The 19,275-nt window shown below is 45.5% G+C and overlaps 1 protein-coding gene across 3 annotated transcripts in view; it reads right to left on the bottom strand.

Annotated features, from left to right (window-relative positions):
• Positions 1 to 19,275, bottom strand: part of CTNND2 (catenin delta 2) — a 937,337-nt gene that overhangs the window by 129,521 nt on the left and 788,541 nt on the right. For all 3 annotated transcript variants that reach the window (XM_060009660.2, XM_060009661.2, XM_060009662.1), the window contains 2 exons: positions 13,396 to 13,513; positions 7,492 to 7,677 (listed from right to left, as the gene is read on the bottom strand). In XM_060009660.2, the coding sequence (XP_059865643.1) occupies positions 7,492 to 7,677; positions 13,396 to 13,513 (304 nt within the window). The remainder of the gene's footprint in view (positions 1 to 7,491; positions 7,678 to 13,395; positions 13,514 to 19,275) is intronic.

Genomic DNA, 19,275 nt, shown 5'->3' with positions numbered 1-19,275 from the left:
AATGATAAAATATCCCTCCTTACTGAGGTAGAGAACTCCTACTGCACCCCCTTAGTGTGCCACTGTACCCCTTTTCCCTTTGGTTAAGAGAATGCCCAAGGTTCACCTACGGTCACGGTTGCCCCACAAAAACACTACACATCCCAGTCACCCCTGCAACTCAGGGGCTAATGTGTCCCATCCAGACGGAGAGGGTGTGGGCAACAGTGATGTGTGTGACATTCAGCGGGGGCAGTTCTAGAGGAAAGGGTACCCCCCTCTGTCTTCTTGGCTCCATTTCTGCTCCTGGACTCTGGATACAGAGCCATCTTTGGACCATGAGGAGGAGGGCAGCATCCTAAAGAGGTGAGCATGACAGATCTAAGGAGCCTCCGGAGATTCTGCAGACCAGAGCCGCCAGCAGCGCCGACTTTTACATTAGCGGGAAACACACTTGTCTTCTCTAATTCACTATGAACTTGGCTGTCTGATGTGGTACCGATGTGTCTTAACTCACACTCCAACCAATATCGTATAATTGTATTTTGAAAGGTTAAACAAAGCTATGCATAAATACAGAGAGAAAGAGATCAGAGAGGATTAGAGGCCCAGGTATAAATTTTTATTGTGGCTCACAGTAGAAGGGAAGATGATGGGGGTGTGTGCATTATTTTCTTCTTGTAGCTTATTGCTATTTTACTCGTATATTGTTTACATATTACGTGTGCATGTATTTATTAATATAAATATTTATAAAATTTTTTGAAGTTATTTAAATATTTTTATAGATATAATATTTTTACTTATAATTAATATATATTTTGTCTCAAGGAGAAACTTATTTAAAATTTAAGTAAGTTTAAAATTCAAATCTGCAATGTACTGACTTAAACTAGCAATAAAATTCATTTTTGTGCTTTGGGACATTGATTGCTGTTTATTCTCAGAGTCTCACTTCTGGGCCAACAGCATCCACGGGACACAGTGGGCTATGCGTGAGTCTCTTGAGGCGGCCCCCAGTCCAAAGTCCTGAAACTCCAAGGACACTTTTCAGGGGATGGGATTTCATGGCATCTAATCCCATTTATGTATGTCACACACTGACATCTTCAGAACTAAGCATCTTTTAGTCTGGTGTGATCAAAGTACTGCTTCTCCAGGGGTACTTTGAGATACATGCATCTACACTTGTTGACATGAACTGCAAGTTCTCAGACGATTATCAAGATCTAGAGTGTTCATTAGGTTTGCTGGTGATCGCAGAGTCAGAAGGTAATAAAATGCAGCACTGCCCTGAGAAGCGGAGGAACAGCCTGAACCACAAACGGAAAGAGAAGGGCTATGCAGCGCTCCTGGCTCACAGCAGCCGTGCGAGGCCAAGGGTCCCAAGAAGACAATGGATGAGGCTGGGACCACCGACTGGCAACAACCCCACAGCAAGAGCTAGAGGCCCAGTGGACCACAGCTGGACTGCCATTCAGCACAGCTGGTGCTGGGCCTTGGGCTAGATGTCAAAGATGGAAAGAAGACCCACACAGTCTTGTCCCTCAGAAAATTCTCCCTCTAGGAGATCAACAGCTGTATGTGACTGATAATGTGATGAGCATTGGAGGAGAAGTTTAAATAAAACCATGCAGATGCAGATGAGAGAAGGATTCACTTTAACTTGGGAGAACTCTTGAAAGGGTGAAAGTGATGTTTTACTTGGTTTTAAAGGATGATTCTCCAAGGAGTGGAAGAAGGGAAGGGGAATGCTGGACAGAGGTGGAGTGTGAGCATAAGTGAGGAGATGGCCTGCGGGATGCTGGGCTGGGCTGGGCTGGCTGGGCTGGGCTGGGCTGGGCTGGGCTGTGCTGTGCTGTGCTAGGCTCTGCTGAGTTGGGCTGTGCTGTGCTGTGCTGGGCTGGGCTGTGCTGGGCTGGGCTGTGCTGGGCTGGGCTGTGCTGTGCTGTGCTAGGCTCTGCTGAGTTGGGCTGTGCTGTGCTGTGCTGGGCTGTGCTGGGCTGGGCTGTGCTGGGCTGGGCTGTGCTGGGCTGTGCTGGGCTGTGCTGAGTTGGGCTGTGCTGTGCTGTGCTGGGCTGTGCTGGGCTGTGCTGGGCTGGGCTGTGCTGGGCTGTGCTGGGCTGGGCTGGGCTGGGCTGTGCTGGGCTGGGCTGTGCTGGGCTGTGCTGGGCTCTGCTGAGTTGGGCTGTGCTGGGCTGTGCTGGCTGGGCTGGGCTGTGCTGTTCTGGGCTGGGCTGTGCTGGGCTGTGCTGGGCTGTGCTGGGCTGGGCTGTGCTGGGCTGTGCTGGGCTGGGCTGGGCTGGGCTGTGCTGGGCTGGGCTGTGCTGGGCTGTGCTGGGCTCTGCTGAGTTGGGCTGTGCTGTGCTGAGTTGGGCTGGGCTGTGCTGAGTTGGGCTGTGCTGTGCTGAGTTGGGCTGTGCTGGGCTGGGCTGTGCTGGGCTGTGCTGGGCTGTGCTGGGCTGTGCTGTGCTGGGCTGTGCTGGGCTCTGCTGAGTTGGGCTGGGCTGTGCTGAGTTGGGCTGTGCTGTGCTGTGCTGGGCTGTGCTGTGCTGTTCTGGGCTGGGCTGGGCTGGGCTGGGCTGGGCTGGGCTGTGCTGTGCTGGGCTGGGCTGGGCTGGGCTGGGCTGGGCTGTGCTGTGCTGGTCTGTGCTGGGCTGGGCTGGGCTGTGCTGTTCTGGGCTGGGCTGGGCTGGGCTGAGCTGGGCTGGGCTGGGCTGGGCTGTGCTGTTCTGGGCTGGGCTGGGCTGGGCTGTGCTGGGCTGGGCTGGGCTGGGCTGGGCTGTGCTGGGCTGTGCTGGGCTGGGCTGGGCTGTGCTGGGCTGTGCTGGGCTGGGCTGTGCTGTGCTGGGCTGTGCTGGGCTGTGCTGAGCTGGGCCAGGCTGGGCTGGGTTGGGCCGGGCTGGGTTGGGCTGGGCTGGGCTGAGCTGGGCCGGGCTGGGCTGGGTTGGGCTGGGCTGGGCTGGGCTGAGCTGGGCTGTGCTGGGCTGTGCTGGGCTGTGCTGGGCTGGGCTGTGCTGTGCTGGGCTGTGCTGGGCTGGGCTGAGCTGGGCCAGGCTGGGCTGGGTTGGGCTGGGCTGGGCGGGGCTAGGCTGCTCTGGGAAAGCATGCAGGTTAAAGGCCTTGGGCTTCTGTGGAGACATGTCTATAGTCATGGAAGAAATTAAGGGGTCTTAAAGGTTTTACACGGAAGCCCAATACTACTGCTTTTGTGGATAAGATATCATGCTGATATCTTAAGTGAAACTTCCCACAATCTATGCATTTGGCATCAACAACCTAGAAGAGAGATGAAAAAGAGTAATAATACTTCTCTTAGATTGACCCCAGCTCACTAAACAAAGGTTATCAGGAGAGAGAGGAAGTTGATCGTATAAAAATGCTGGATCAGAATCACCTTTGAATTCTGATAGGTTTACATCCTCACCCATGTGGATATATAAATACCCCTGTGAACTAAAAAACTCAGAGGTGATTCAAGCAGAAGAGAGATCTTTGAACTCTAGGAGATCTTGCTTGTTTTACTTCTGTTTTTCACTGCGGGTTTCTCTGTACACAGTCAAGTTCACACAGAGTAGATCTTGAAGGCCCAGGTCTGCTTGGGCCATCAGCCAGCAGTATCCTGTTACCTCTAATCCACGTTTGAGCACCACTGATCCCCGGACACCATCGCAGGAACCTTGGCCACATGCCAAATCGAAAAACAAACAAAAATGCTTATTTCTACAAAGGGTGGGAAAGCAGCTAAATCAATTTTGTCTACTGCTATTTCCCTGGACCTCAATCTTCGGATTGCCACCCCTGCCCTGCTCTGCCAGGCTGCTGGCACAAAGCCCTGCCAGCAGCGGTGAGGACTGTGCTGGGTGAGATATGCCTCTTGGCACATGGCATGTAGACTGCTTTGGCAGAGGGTCTAATTGAAAAGAGCTACTAGAGAAACCAGTCATTTCTTATAATTCAGCGATAGGCACTGAACACAAAGTCAGAAATTAATGAATTTGCAACGTCCTTTTGGACCAGAATACGATGCATAGAAGTGTCCAATACAGCCACACACAGGGGCTTACATCTGATGGTTCTGTATCACATATTTTCTTGAATTATCCCTATCAAGGATCTAAAAGTAAGTTTGCAAGATTTTTATTATAACTAAATCTGACCTGCAAAGTATAGTATTTTCCAAGGGTACAGAATACCAATGCCCAAGGTGAAAGTCAGCGTAAATTTCTGGAATTCAGCAAGTGACAGAGTCAATCACTAAACCAATATTAGGATTTTCATCACTTTTGCTTCCTGGTAAAACCTCTGGCTCCTCTGTCCTGGTAAGGATCTGCCGTGGATTAGACAACTTTTCATTTTATCTTATGCCTTTCTCTGAGGCAACTCAAATTTAAGAGAAAAAAGCATATACACTTGCATAAACAAACACTGACTTGGTCAGTTAGTTCCTTTTTGAATATTATTTTAAAATAATATTTGAAAAGATTACAATTGTAATGCCCATTGTAGAAAATTTACAGATACATATAAGAAGAATCAGTCACTATCTTCCATCATCTTTGATGTACTGCACTTTTTCTAAAAAAAACATATTTTTGGTACATGCATATATTTTGAATTTGCATATGACACATATTTTACTAAACTGGCCAGGTTTTATCTGCATTGTATCTATCTCTATATACCTCTTTCTTCATTTCACTTTGTATTATACACTTTCTATAATCACTACCTATTCTTTAAAGAGACTGACTTTATGAGCAGTAGAGGTTCCAGGGGATGTATTATATCTGACCATTTTTATAGCTGCAAACCTAACACTCCATCTGTTTACATCCTCATTAAGCTTGATACTGAATTTCCTGGCACTTCAAAATATTTTTATATTATGTGGGAGAACAGTTTGAAAACATTTTTTAAAACTATCATTTGGTTGAAATAACTTTGAAGCTTCTTTATAAACAACAAAGTTCCATTGTGTTTTAACTTACGGTGGTTTCAGCAAAACTTTCTTAAAGAAATTATTTTTTTCTCCCTTAAAAGAATATTGTAAGAAGAAAAATGGAACAGACTGTACTCATTTTCATTTAGATTTCAGGCAAAAATCGTAAGATTCTACTCATCATTTTAGTGGACTGAACTTAGAAGAGAGCTCACTGATGTCATAAATTATGGTTTGAAGTACAGCGTTCTGAGGTGGAATATTGCTCACCATGAGGTTTCATGGAAGCAGCTAAGCCCCTTGGAAGAAGGGCTCTATCTTGGCGTGATGTCCATGAATGTTCTCTTCTGACCCCTGGCTTCTCTGGACCCAATCAACTCCTAATCTCACCTGTCATTTGAAAGACCTCAAGCCACCAGAGCACACCTTGGCAGAGTTGGGAAAAGGGTTAAGTGTCGGGGCAGAATCTTACTAAAGGAGACACCAGGGCCAGGCACAGAAGCTATCAGAAGGGTGTGCTTCAAAATCTAAGCCATAGACTAAAGAGAAAACCATGAAATCAGAGTGAATTTAACCTCAGTTTAAAGTTTTTCTTTCTTTCTTTTCTTTCTTCCTCCCTCCCTCCCTCTCTCTTTCTCTCTTTCTTTCTTTCATTCTGCCTGCCAAGGCTAATGCCATATTAATGGACTTCCACAAATCTGATTTCCAAAGTTGCCTGGGCCCATCCCAGAGGTTCTGAATCATTAGGTTGTAGGTGAGATTCAGGTGATTTTGATCACAGGGTAGACTGTAAAGCACTATATTCTTGCCCATAGGCTTTTCTTCCTTCCAACTTTACTGAGCTTGCTTTCCAGGGTAAAGCAGTGTAGGGACTGGGCCCCATGGTATGCAATACCACAAAAGGAAACCATGAGAAGAACCCATGTGCCTTTGTTAGGCCATCTTTAACTTATTTGATATTGAAAAATATTCAGAACCCATAATCGTTTGGCACCCTTAAGTACCAGGTAGGATAACTGAAGTGTGTGACATCACTTAGTATAATACTTGGCACATGGCAGGTGCTGGCTAACCACTGCATCCCCCCTGGTAGGAGGGTTCTAAGAGGCAGAATTAAGAACCATGGCTCGATACTCCCAAAAGGCTCCTCCAGTTCAGGGGGAGATGGAAGACACAGAGTACTGATCCAGGACAGGAGAAAAAGCAGGGCTGGGGATTTATTTCTCAGAGTGGAAGGTCACCGTCAAAGAGGCAATGAGCCTGTATCTCCTAAATTATAGGCGTGTTTAAGCTGCAACATACAGATCCAGAAGCTGTAGAAAGACCTGGAGCCTCAGGGGCTACAAGCAGCTTGAGAACTGGAACCTACAAAAATGCTAACACTGACACATTCAGGTTAAATGTAGGAATTATATTTAAGGACACATTCCCATTAATCCTTACCGTGAATAAAATAGTTCCTTTAACCCTCACTCGGAGTTAAACTTTTCCAAAAATAGTTTAGAAAATAGTGTGCTGTGACCTAAACAGATATTTTTGAAAATTTATTTTGAATTAAAAACCTGGCAAGAGAGCATGTTGGGGATTCTGTCCCACTTTCTCAGTCATCCACTCCTGAGGACAGTCAGATCTTGGGTTTATAGGACCCTCAGCAGCTGGAGATACAACCATAGCGTCCAGGGCAAGCCTGGAGGTATAACCACAGTGTCGGGGAAGGCTGGGAACATGACCACAGTGTCCGCAGGAGACAGGAAGATCTCAGTAGCAGGGGTTTCTGGCAGCCACAGGACGGGCACTTTTTCTCATTACTCCCTTACCTGGGGGCCTGGTGGGTGAGGGGTTCTACCTCCCAGAGGCTCCCGAGGGGCAGGGCTGGAGGCTGTTCTGTTTTTGCCAAGGCTGAGAATCACAGCCTGTGGGCCTTTACTTCAATGCAGGGCAACCGACAGCTGCTGGAGGAAAGGCCGTTCCATTTTGAAGAGGCCTCTCCGGCCGGACAGCTATCTGGAGTAACTGGAATTGCCCCCCAGGGCCAAGCTTCTAATGTCATTCTGTTGGGAGGGCTGTGAATTATTCCGTTTTCCAACAATAAGTGCAAGATTGCATGTCCAAAAGTTCCCAAATGACCTATACAATATATGTTGGATTTCTGCGCCTCTCTCCACAGCTTCCCTTCTTAGACCACACCTATCCTTGTGCAACTGTACCACCTGCAAGGCACCCGCCTGGACCCCGCAAGGACCGCAATAAATGAGTGCATTGACACAGAAGAGTCAGCGCCTGCATCTGACTCGACTGTGTGAGCTGGAACCTTAGAGCTTGCCCTGGACTCAAGCGGCTCTTTCCCTTTTTGAAATTTCCTATCTTGGCGTGGCTGCAGAACCTGAGGGGAGTCATGTAATGCTCCACTGTCTCAGCTATGAAATCCCCACAGAAAGCCTGTGCAGAGGCATTAGTGATGTGACCGCGTGTTAGAAACGCAGAGCCCTGCACCTGCAAACACAGACGAAACATGCATGTTGTGATTAGGGCAAGGGAAGATTGCATGCAGCTGCGAGTCCCCACATCACCTGATCTTGAGATTTCTTTTTCTTCTTCTTCTTGCCCCAGCACCCGGAGCTCTCTGCATCTTTGCCATTGGCCTCACCACAGAGCAGCCCGTCCAGCTCATCTGTGCCCAGGTGCTGTCCCTGAGACGTTTCCGCTGCCAGCCGGTACGAAAGGTTCCTTAAAATGCACACACAGTTTTCAACGGTCTGGAGAATCCAAAAAAAAAAAAAGGAGGAGGAGTGAATAAAAACTAACCAGCACTCCTCCACCCAGAAAAGCAATCCGTCTTTACACACACATTTTTCTTTGGATGCATGTAGCCACTGCCCCTAATGGCTCCCTTGACAGCCACAGTGGAAAGAATTTAGGGAAGCTTGGAAAGTCCTAAGACATTTTCTCACCCCAAAGATACTACTTATCAACAAGAGGTCCTTTTCTAAGCAGCTGCCACTGATTGAAATTCACTTGTGAGCGAGGAAGAACCCACAACCACGAGAGGTCCCAGATGGCGTCCACTTACGGACAATGGCCGCATGGGGACTAGGGCTCTGAACCACCAAGAGCACAGATAACTGGATTTCTGTCAGTTCTGGGAGGGCGACACTAACATTTACCATCTACCAGGGCACTTTCTGGGGGTGAAACAGGGCAAGAGGTGCAAACCAGGGTGGTCCCAGGCAAGCCGGGTTCTGTGTTCACCCGGGGGCATCAGTGTTTCCATGCTGATTTTCTTGGCAGGGGCGTTAAACAGTGGTTAAGGACACACATAGAGCTGGATACCTGTAGAACCCTAGGTCTCTGACCACTGGCTGTGTGACTTGGACAGTGCACCCAATATCTCCGTGACCATAACCTGCTCTGTAAGACGGCCATGATAGTGGCCACGTTTTAGGCTGCTGTGTGGAATACGGGAATTAGAGTATTTACATGTGATAGGCAGAATAAAGCTCTCTGCCCCAAAGATGTCGACATCTTAGTCTCTGAAACCTGCGAATACGTTAGGTTATGTGGTGGAGGGAATTAAGGTTGCTAATCAGTTGGGGAGATTACCCTGGATTACCCAGGGGGGGCATGGAATCCTGAGGGTCCTATAAGCAAAAGAGGAGGCAGAAGAGTTAGAGTGAAACCCCGTGAGAAGGACGTGACCTGCTATTGCTGGCTTTAGAGATGCAGGAAGGGGCCGTGAGACAAGGAATGTGGGCGGCCTTGAGAAGCTGTAAAGACAAGGAAACAGATGCCTCCCTCAAGCCTCCAGAAGGAATGCAGCCCTGTTGACACGTTGATTTTAGCCCCCAAAGACCCCTTTTGGACTCCTGATGTCTAAGATGGTAAGATAATAAGTTTATGTTTTTAAGCTGCCATGTTTGTGGCTGTTTTTATAGCAGCAACAGGAAACTAACCCGGTATGTAGGTACTGAGAAGAGTTCCTGGCACACAGCAAGTGCTGTACAAGGATCTATATCATTAACAATGGTGGAGATGGTACTGCTGGGAGGTCCAGAGCTTGTGACCTAGATCTAATGGGTCCATGATGGAGTCCTGGCTCTGCCATTTAATGAGCTGTGTGACCTTGGCCAAAGTGTGAACTCTCCCTGTGCTCCTGTTTCCTCCCAAACTCCCCACTGGCAAATTGCAGATTAGGTCTCAACATACGGATTTTGGGGGAACCAAACATTCAGACCAGCGCATCAACCTTTAGACCTTTGTCCTGGATTTGAGGAACCGAGGGAAGAGGAAAAAAAATACCAAATTTTTACAAAGGACAAGATAATGATGGAGAATAAATTGAACGGAGATAAGTTTTATTTTATTTTTTAAGTTCAAATTTTTTTATTGAAGTCTAGTTTATTTACAATGTCATGTCAGTTTCAGGCGTACAAAATCTGAAAAAGAAGAGATAAGTTGTCTTTTTAAAAGCATGCCAACTTGGCTATCATTTTTCAGGCACCAACTGTGTGACAGCCACCATTCAAGGCAGGGAAGATCGTTCCATTGTACAGATGAGGTCTGAAGCTTTCATTAACTTATACCAGATGGCACCACTTTTTCTAGTCCTAGGTTGGGACTGGAAAGGTGGTGAGAGCTGCCAGGGTCCAGATCCTGCACTGTTCCCACCTATGACTGGGATCTGGTAAAAGGCACTGTATATGTTTGACATGACTACTGTGGGCAGGAAAACCAAGCAGGAAAACCAGTTTTCAGGGTATATTTTGGGACCTTTGCCATTCCAAGCGTTTCTTGTCCGCTTCTCAAGGTTTCATGGGCTGCTAATCCCACAGGCTTTGAGTCAACTTGATCTTCTATTTCAAGCATCCTCTCAGCATCGAAAAAGGAACCGGCATGAAAGCAGGTAAACACAGGACAATACATGAAAGGGAGAAAAGTCTCTCCCTGAAAAGAAAATGTTATGGCATAAGGCAGAACGATTTTTAAATCAGCTCAAACTGATTTTTCTTACATCAAAGACTTGGGAGAATAAACTCCTTTCTCATCCTGCTGTTCATCTTCCCTGGGGCACCTCCATGCCTCTGTTTAACAAATGACCACTGGGGAATAAATCCGCCGTTTTGAGAAATGTTTTATAATCTACCTGTGGCTGAGGGATGATTTTGAGAGAAGCTGGATGGTGGGGAGAGGAAGGAGAGACAGAGAGGGGATGGGGAGGGCGGAAGGGAGACAGAGGAAGTGGTAGAGAGGGATGGATGGGGGTGGCCCCAGGGGTTGAACTTATCTCTCCTTAAGCTTGGTTTGGGAGGGTTACCAAGTCAAGAGCTTTTCTCTGCAGGGGCAGGAAAAAAAGAAAAAAAAGAAGACTGCCACCGCCCTCCTTGGGGACACCAGCAGAAGGTGGGTGGCAGCTGGTGGTTTTGGTTTCCATATCCATTGCCGTCAACAGAGCTTTCAGTAGCTCCTCTTGGTCACCAGGGTCATTTTGACTCCTTATTTTCTATTAGAAAGGGCTAATTTGGAAGCTGTCTGTAGAACGCTCCACCATATGTTACCCTTTCAACAAACTGTTCCAGTTACCAGGCGCTGAGCTGAGAGCGTGCGTGGAATCCAGGCTCTTGCACTCATTAACTTCGCTGGCCTCAAAGACAGCGTGCACACATTTTTCCCTCCTCTAACTTGTCACTGAGAAAGCTCAGAAGTGGCCAAGCAGAGGGCCGAGTGGAAAGTGATGGGACAATAATAATACGTTAAAACTCAATAGCACATGCTGGCCAGCAGAGCACTGCTGAGTAGTTTATCACATTTGATCCTTTCAACAGCTATAAGGATCCTCCTTGTCTCAAAGCTGAGGTCACCCGGGTCCTGTCCTTGGTCATTGGGAGGACGAGATGGCACGTTTTCCAGCACGCTCCCGGGGCCAAGCTCAGTGTTCTTGCTGCTCAATCAGGAATATCTGAGTCTTCTGTTTTTTCTTCTTTTAATTTTTATTTTCTATTGGAGCATCATTGATTTACAACGTTGTGTTAGTTTCAGGTGTACAGCAAAGCGATTCAGTTATACAGATACGTGTATCTATTCTTTCTCCAATTCTTTTCCCATTTAGTTTATTACAGAATATTGAGCAGAGTTCCTTGTGCTGTACAGTAGGTCCTTGTTGATTATTTAGTTTAAATATAGTGGTGTGCACATCAATCCCAAACTCCCAATTTATCCCCTCTCCCTCCCATCTTTCCCCTCTGGTAACCATAAGTTTGTTTTCTAAGTCTGTAAGTCTGTTTGTAAATAAGTTCATTTGTGTCATATTTTTTAGAGTCTGCATATAAGCGGTATCAGATATTTGTCTTTGTCTGACTCACTTCACTTAGTATGAGCATCTCTAGGTCCATCCATGTTGCTGCAAATGGCATGATTTCAAGGAATATCTGAGTTTTCTGACTCCATCCCTAAGTGGTCCTCAGGTTTTCAGTTTCCTCTTTTGGGGGAAATGTGGACGGACATTAACAAGGAGAATCTCCAAGGTCTCCCGAGAGACGGAGGAGTCTGGTCCTCTGACACATCAGAAGAAAGATGTGTGTGCCTCACAGCACTCTGATTTTGGACCATGCTCCTGAAGGCTGCCTTACCCAGTGGTGGGCACCGGACCAAGACAAGAGGCTGTTGACTCTTATTTTATTCTCAACTACAAGGCCCAGACACTATTAAAGCTTGCTTGGTATCCATAGGCTTAGCATCCCCTGCGTTAGTCTTTACCACTTTGAATCTTAAGATCCTTAGCACTGCAGCTTCTGTGAATTATGAATTACCTTCAGTAGCTCTTTTCAAAATTCCTCTATTGTGTTAACAGGTATCTGTAAATACTCAAGACATCTTGACTGGTTGCTTCTTCAGGGACTTAACTTTCCTGTCAATGATATTAAAAGGTCTAAAATGGCTGTTAAGGGCATTTACAAGAGAGGTTGATTAAATCTTTTCTATCATATTTCACTTTTGAAATTGATGTCATATACGGTAAATGAATGGATGCAAATGTAACTGAGTGGCAGTGATAAAATGACAGACAGTGTCATAACTGGAGTCAGCTGGTACTCAAAGGGCTAGAGTCCCAGAAAATATCATGGGTCCTAAACTTTAGGGAGTAGGGCTCAGGCATCAGGAATTTTCTAGCTTTTCTAGTAATTTAGTTTTCTAGTTTTTTTAGTAATTTTCTAAATTTTTCAGTCACTCTAATGTGTAGAGAAGCACCGTGGCAAATCACCCCCATGCCAACGAGTAACTAAATGGATAAAATCACTCTTATTTGTTCTTTATCTGACCTTAAAACTAAGTTATATTATATCGTATTCCCGACGAGTGTCCATTTCAAAGCTGTATCTACTAGGGCGGTTCTCAATCCAAGATGCACATCGAATCACCTGATGAACTTTCAGAGGAATAGAAATCGGAGACGGGAGTTGGACACTCAGATTCACTCAGGGGGCTGTGATGGGGTCTAGGCACATGCATTTATTAAATGTTCCAAAGACAATTCCGAAGACGAGTTGGTATTAAAAACCATGGGATTGAGGCTTTGGTTCAGAACCAGGGCCAATTTTTGGCTCCCTATGGTATATCCGGCAATATCTGGAGCCATTTTTGTTTGTCACAACTGGGCTGCGGGAAGGATGCTACTAGCAACTAGTGGGTGGAGACCAGAGATGCCGCTCACCATCCTACAGTGCACAGGGCAGCCCCCAGCAGAGAACTGGACCCAGATGTCAACAGAGTGGCTCTGGAGAAGGTCTTATTAAGGTATCACATGTATTAAGGTCTTATTAAGGTATCACATTCATCACATGTATTACTTGAAAGCATCAGTAAAGTCTGTGTTGATATCGGGATATTATGAAATGACAAATTTTTTATTGAAAACGAACCAAAACTCATCAAAAGACAAGTGAAGACAAAACAAAATAGCTCAGCGCTGGTGAAGCCCATCCAATTCTATTTTGGTTTGCAAACTAAAGCACTGAATGGACGCTGACGATGGATGCTTTGACAGGCTCGTTTATGTAGCATTTTGACGGCATTTATTTAGACTTCATCAGGCATTCCTTGCATGGCACTGGACAAAATTAAGTTGTTCAAGAGCTATCGTGTAAGAATATAGGATTATTCAACTCTCAGGTAGTTTTAATATTTCTTTTTCTTTTGCCAATGGATTTTAGAAAATAAAGCTAGAAGATTGTGGGCAACCTGGTATGTGAGAGTTTATACACTCATCTGGAACACCTGTAGTTACAATAACTTAATCTAAATTTTTATTCACTACTAATCAAGAATTAAGTGTCTAGTTCTAGGCTAGGATTAAACGTTGATATAGATCTCAGAGTGAAAGTAGTAAACATAGCATTAACTCTCCATCCTTGTTAGCCACTGTTTGGTCCCCTGGGCATCCTTCTTCTCTAAGATGCTTCACCTATGCAAATTCAACAAACCTTGCTATCGATCTCGCTGCTCCCCAGCGCAGACTGAATCACGTAGAGCAGCGCATCCGTGAGCCCATCACATTCCCGCATCCTCCTGCGGGCCTCCTCTCCGGCTGAACTAACATTCCTGCAAAGCAAAAGGATGTGTCAGCGCCCTTCACGGTGGTCACCTCCTCTCATAGTTTTAATCAAAACACTTTCCTTGCCTTTTCAGGTTTACCAAGAATATAATTTAATCGGGGGGGACGGCCTCCACAAAAGCATCCTGGAATTAGGTGAGTCACAGATATCTGCAAGGAAACTCTCTAAATGGAGAATGCAGAATTCCAAACACGTGATCCGTGAGAGTCCTGTGACTGCTAAGAAGGGAGACTTGGGCCAAGTCTTCAAGGTCTGCTTCATTTACAATAGACCAGGGAATCAGAAGCTCTTTGAGTCAAAGGATTCTTCTTCTTTGAGAAGTTTGAAATACTTTTCAAACACAAAGCTTTTCAACTTACTGAAGTATTTTAGAGATCTAATTTCACCTGCCTCAAAAAGATACCTACCTTGGCCCTGCCCGAGGTAAACTTCTAGAAATTTATTCTAAGAACACAGAGATTTCTGTGAAAATTTAGTCATCAGGATGCCTATGGTACCTTTTATGGGTAGGAGTTGCCCAGACTCCTTCCTACAATGGCACAGGCTGAGCTAAAGCCAACAGAAGGGGCCCCTTGTAATGAAATGCACGTCTGGGAGACAGAGAGAGCTTCCAGAAGGTACAAAAGACATGAGACAATCTAGTCAAAGGTGAATCTTTTGGGTGCTTTTAGTTATTCCACCTGAGAGGGTGTTCTGGTCTTCCTCTCCAACCGTGATTAAGGATTCAGTTCCAGCAGAGAACTTTTGCAGTAACTGAATGAGAGACAGCACAGGCTATTAGAGGGATGCTGGAGGAGATGAGTTAATGAAAGGTACAAAGGACCTGAAAACATTTAGAAACTGTGGGGAAGGGTGATGGAAAGAGAGAATGATCTAGGTAGGGCAATGGTTCTCAAGCTATGGCTATTATCAGAATCACCTGGAGGGCATGTTCCTGGAGATAGCTGGGCCTCACCTTGAGATCACTGGTGGAATCCGGTAATTTGCATACTTGGTGATGCTCACACTGAAGACCTAAACTAAAGTAGCTCTAACTCTACTTCTAGGGGGAGGGTTTGGTTGGGGAGGGTAGTGTTCTTCAGTGACTGCTGGGGCCAGCCATGGGGCAGATTCCAAGAACCTGTGGCCTTAGAGCACACAGGAGTAGCTGAACAGAATGAATCTTCAAACTCATGCTGTAATTGACACAAGTGTTCTCATTTCATTTTTCCAACATCTTTCCCTGTTATACTTCATTCTGTTTTACAGATAAGAGAACTGAGGCTCAGACAGGCTGTCCAAGGCTTCACGGGTAGTAAGCGGAGAAGCTAGAACAAACCCAGGTCTGTGAAGGGCAGGAAAGCAAAGGCTTCAGGCTTGGTGTACAATATGGACTATACCTTTTAGGAATTAAATCAAAATAAAATAGGCTCAATGCTAAAATGCTACTGAACATAAATGTTTTCTTTAATATCTAAAAAGTTCTGCAGACATGTTTAAAGATGATCTATCAGTGTTTTAATGTAACACTGGGAAAGGTTATTCAATTCACATTAGTATTTTTGGCATTTGCTGATCTTAAAATATAAACAAAACTCCTCAGTTCCTTAGATAACGTAACTGAGCAAATACTGGCAGCATTTTTATGGAAAGTGTTATAGAATCTGCCTTGGGGTGGCCAACCCTCGTTCTGACAGCATCTCTGGGAGGGAGGAAAGAAATCTTTTTGCAAAAGAAAACGTGGTGAGAGGCACTCTGGTATTATTATTAGAAGGATGGTCTTTGTAAAAGAGCATTTTTAGAGCATTTATCCTTGAAATGACTTTCACCAGGTCGAGCTTTGACACTGTTAGCGTACTAGGTTTGTCAAAAATTCCAATCATTACAGCATTCAAAAAGAAAAAAATTCCAATCAGACCTCTTTGGTCTGAAGGACACTGGGTGCAACGTATGACTGTCAGTCTTAAATCCTGCCTCTTTGTGCTTTGATGAGCTCATGTTTTCAAAGACAGAAGAATGGAATTTGGACTTGAAAGAACTGTAGGGATAGCTCATGTGCACCTTAGTCTCGAATATCCTCTAGACTTTCCCCTTATCCACGAATGCTCAGTCTTTCCTTTGAGTGGCTTCACGATGGGGGCAGGCTGCCTCCTGATTCACAAATAAACATCCTCATGATCAGTCCTATTTTCACTGGTAGTCAATGAATGGGCAGGGGCAACCGATGGGAAAGACCAGGAATTAACAACTTTGTCAACATTATGTTTTCAATATTAATTTGAGCATTTTCTTATTCTGCTTTGTTCTCATCTAGTCTCCTCCACAATTAAAAAAATTATTAACTGCCTACTATATTAAAATATGTAAGATATTACATATTAAAATGTGTAAGATACTGAGAAATGAGAAAGACTAATATTATAAGTTAAGGTCCCAGTAGGGAAGAGGAAGTAATTAGAACACACACATAAACACCACCCCTCACAATGATACAGAGGGGAGAGTGCAGTTACCACAGTGTCTGCAGGTAGGATGAGGCTCCATATGTATTTTTAAGTGAACTGAGGTGTGAACACGTCTCTCTTTCAATGAGTAACTGTGTCCTTCAAGCCTTTGGGGTTGGGTTTCCGCTTTTTATCAACTATTCCCGAACAAGTGAAACGTATCACAAGATTACCTTTGGTTGTTCACTCTGGAGGAGAGGAGGTTTCCTTTCCTTGCTTCCCCCCCGTCCCAACACAAAATTTACTATACTTGTGCGTTTCACTGTTTAAAAATAAAAATCTCAATAGCCTTATGTGTTGGTCACTGAACAGTTAGTTGTAATTATGGTCCCAGGTAGGTATCTGATAAAGAGCCCATGTCCAACCTACAAAGTTCCTCCTTCCTGTTGTACTTAAATCATCTTCTGCTCGTCTTGAGGGAGATGATTTCCATGTCTGGCTAGAAACTGGTGCAGCAAAATTCTATGCATAAACGTAACACTGAAACAAAGACTTGTAATTATTTTGTAAAAAGCACAATGATGCTATAATATCTACTCCTTAGAAATAATCTCTATAATCTTGATTGAACTGTCAGTTGCTATGTCATTTCTGCTTAAAGTAGATTCTATAATCTTTTTATCTAATAGATGAAAAATAAACACGAATTATTATATCTTACAATTAAAAGATATAAAATCTCTTACAGTCTCTCTTATTCAAAGGTAACTAGCTAAACTGCTCGATTTTCCCTATCTTCAGTGCTGTTTCACATCTCATTACTCAGAGACTTCCTCACTCGTTACGCTCATTAAAAAAAAAAATTCAACATACAGTGCTCATAGGATCCACAGTGGAACTTACACGGAAGGCTTTGGTTTGCATGATGCCACTTCAGACGGTCAGGATAGAGGGGATCAAATCACACAGAAAACCAAGGGATGAGATTTTGAGTAATCAAGCTACTTGAAATTAATCTCTCCCTTCTCCGTACTCCCTTAGCTCTTTGAATCTCCATTATTGATCACCATTGATTTTGAACTAGAACTATTTAGGCTGTGACCTTATTGCTGCCTTGGGGCCTTCAGGAGGGTATTTGTATACTCAGCATGCAGCTGAGTGCCCAACACGTCCAAGGTGCTCACTGCCAGGTGGCTATTACATGCGTATTCAGCTCTTCCGTGGGATTGGAGTTCACATGCAGTCCGTGACTGATTGACCTCTGTGCTCCACGCTCATTGGGTAAGTATCAGATGTCTGTCACACCATGAGTGCAGCCTTCTCACCTTGTGGTTTATTCAGGTTTATCCTGGATTATTCAGGGCTGTCTCAATTTGCAAAGAAAGATAAAGCAGTTGCAAAGTGTATAACTTGGGGGACGAAACTTGTTCAGTTTGAAGTTTCTTACGCTTGTTAATAATATTGACCATCCACACCGTGTGTCGAGCGATGTGCACAGTTTCGCCACCTGAAGCCAACCAGGCTGTCCCAGTGTCACACCCACCTCAACCTCCGGCTTGTAGGAAGAGTTCTCTAGTTTAAGATTAGTTTGTCTTGCTGCGCTCTCTGTTACCTCCTCTCCTCTCCACCCCACCTGATCCTTGGGCCTTTATAATCTGGCCTCTATAGGGGGTCATCTCATACCTGGCCCACCCCCAGTCCCTGGAGTCCTGGGTTCCAGCCCTGCTAAAACTCCGTACCATCCTTCCCTACAGCCGCACACAACTCTATGCTGCTGCTCATTGGGCAACTTTGTCTCATTTCCCAATTTATAATCAGCAGAGCCCAGATGCTGGGTCTCTACAGGATCTGGGCTGGGTTCCTGAGACTACATACAGGTGTCAAGAGTGGGATGGGGCTGCCAGAGGGCTCTAGAGAGCGGAGCAGAGATCGTTTCAAGAAACACAGGTAGTCGTATGCTAACACATATATATGGAATTTAAGAAAAAAAAAATGTCATGAAGAACCTAGGGGTAAGGCAGGAATAAAGACGCAGACCTCCTAGAGAACGGACTTGAGGTTATGGGGAGGGGGAAGGGTGAGCTGTGACAGGGCGAGAGAGAGTCATGGACATATACACACTAACAAACCTAGTAAGGTAGATAGCTAGTTGGAAGCAGCCGCATGGCACAGGGATATTGGCTTGGTGCTTTGTGACAGCCTGGAGGGGTGGGATAGGGAGGGTGGGAGGGAGGGAGACGCAAGAGGGAAGAGATATGGGAACATATGTATATGTATAACTGATTCACTTTGTTATAAAGCAGAAACTAACACACCATTGTAAAGCAATTATACCCCAATAAAGATGTTAAAAAAAAAAAAAAAAAGAAACACAGGTAGTCTAGAGGTAAAGCTGAAATATGAAGTCACACACTGAGTAGGGCCTTGATGCCAACCCATCAGGACAGGCAGGGGGAGAGGCAGGATCCACCACAGATGACAGCACAGAGGAGACCTGATGTTCAAGCTGGTCCCTCCATGATGTGGAGGAGGGATGGGATGCCTCCTCTTTCTGGTTGTCTGTTCCTTGGTCCCCAGTGCATAGCACTGATGAGGAACTCAGTGAGTGACTGCTGAATGACATGACGCACGATTGTTTTCAGGTCTGTCTCCTTCTAGACCAGAAGTACTCTGCCAGGGTGATTTTGCCACCGGGAAACATTTACTGATGTCTGGGCACCAAAGGACATTTTGGTTGTCCCAAATGTGGAGGGAGGGGGTGTTACTAAGAACTTCCACTCAAAATCAGCAGTGCCGTGGTTGTGAGCAGGACACTGCTCCCAAACCTGGGTTCCAGTAATCAAGTGTATTTGTCTCCTTGGGGAAACAGCAGCTATGCCTCGTTCTCTCCTACAAAAGACCTTGGGAGAACTTGTCTCTGGGTTCCAAAATCACCGACCAGAAACCCCCAATCTTTTCCTCTCTGGGAAAGCTGAGTGTGCAGGGCCTGGGAGGAAGGGGTCCTCTGCGCGGCCAGCTGGGTCAACACAGCAAGAGCCACCCAGCCAGATTCTCTCACTCCAGGTGCGACAGTTACGGGGTCCTTGGTGTTGCGTGAGCCCTGCCACGTCTGTCCTTCCCCCTCTCTCTTCACTCAGAGGAGCTGTGCCCCAGAAACCACTAGGGCTCATCCTTTTGATTTGTAGCTTCTCTGCAGAAAGGGAGCAGCTTGTTTCCCTCTTATCACTCAGTAACCTCAATGAAGATGGATGCTCTTGTGTACCTGGTATGGGGCTACCTAGGGGCGAAGGCACATAAATGCCTTCTCTTGGTCTCCTCATCCGGA

Source organism: Delphinus delphis, chromosome 3 (genome assembly GCF_949987515.2).
Source record: "Delphinus delphis chromosome 3, mDelDel1.2, whole genome shotgun sequence".
Taxonomy (NCBI): Eukaryota; Metazoa; Chordata; class Mammalia; order Artiodactyla; family Delphinidae; genus Delphinus; species Delphinus delphis.
This window is presented reverse-complemented; position numbering and strand designations above follow the sequence as displayed.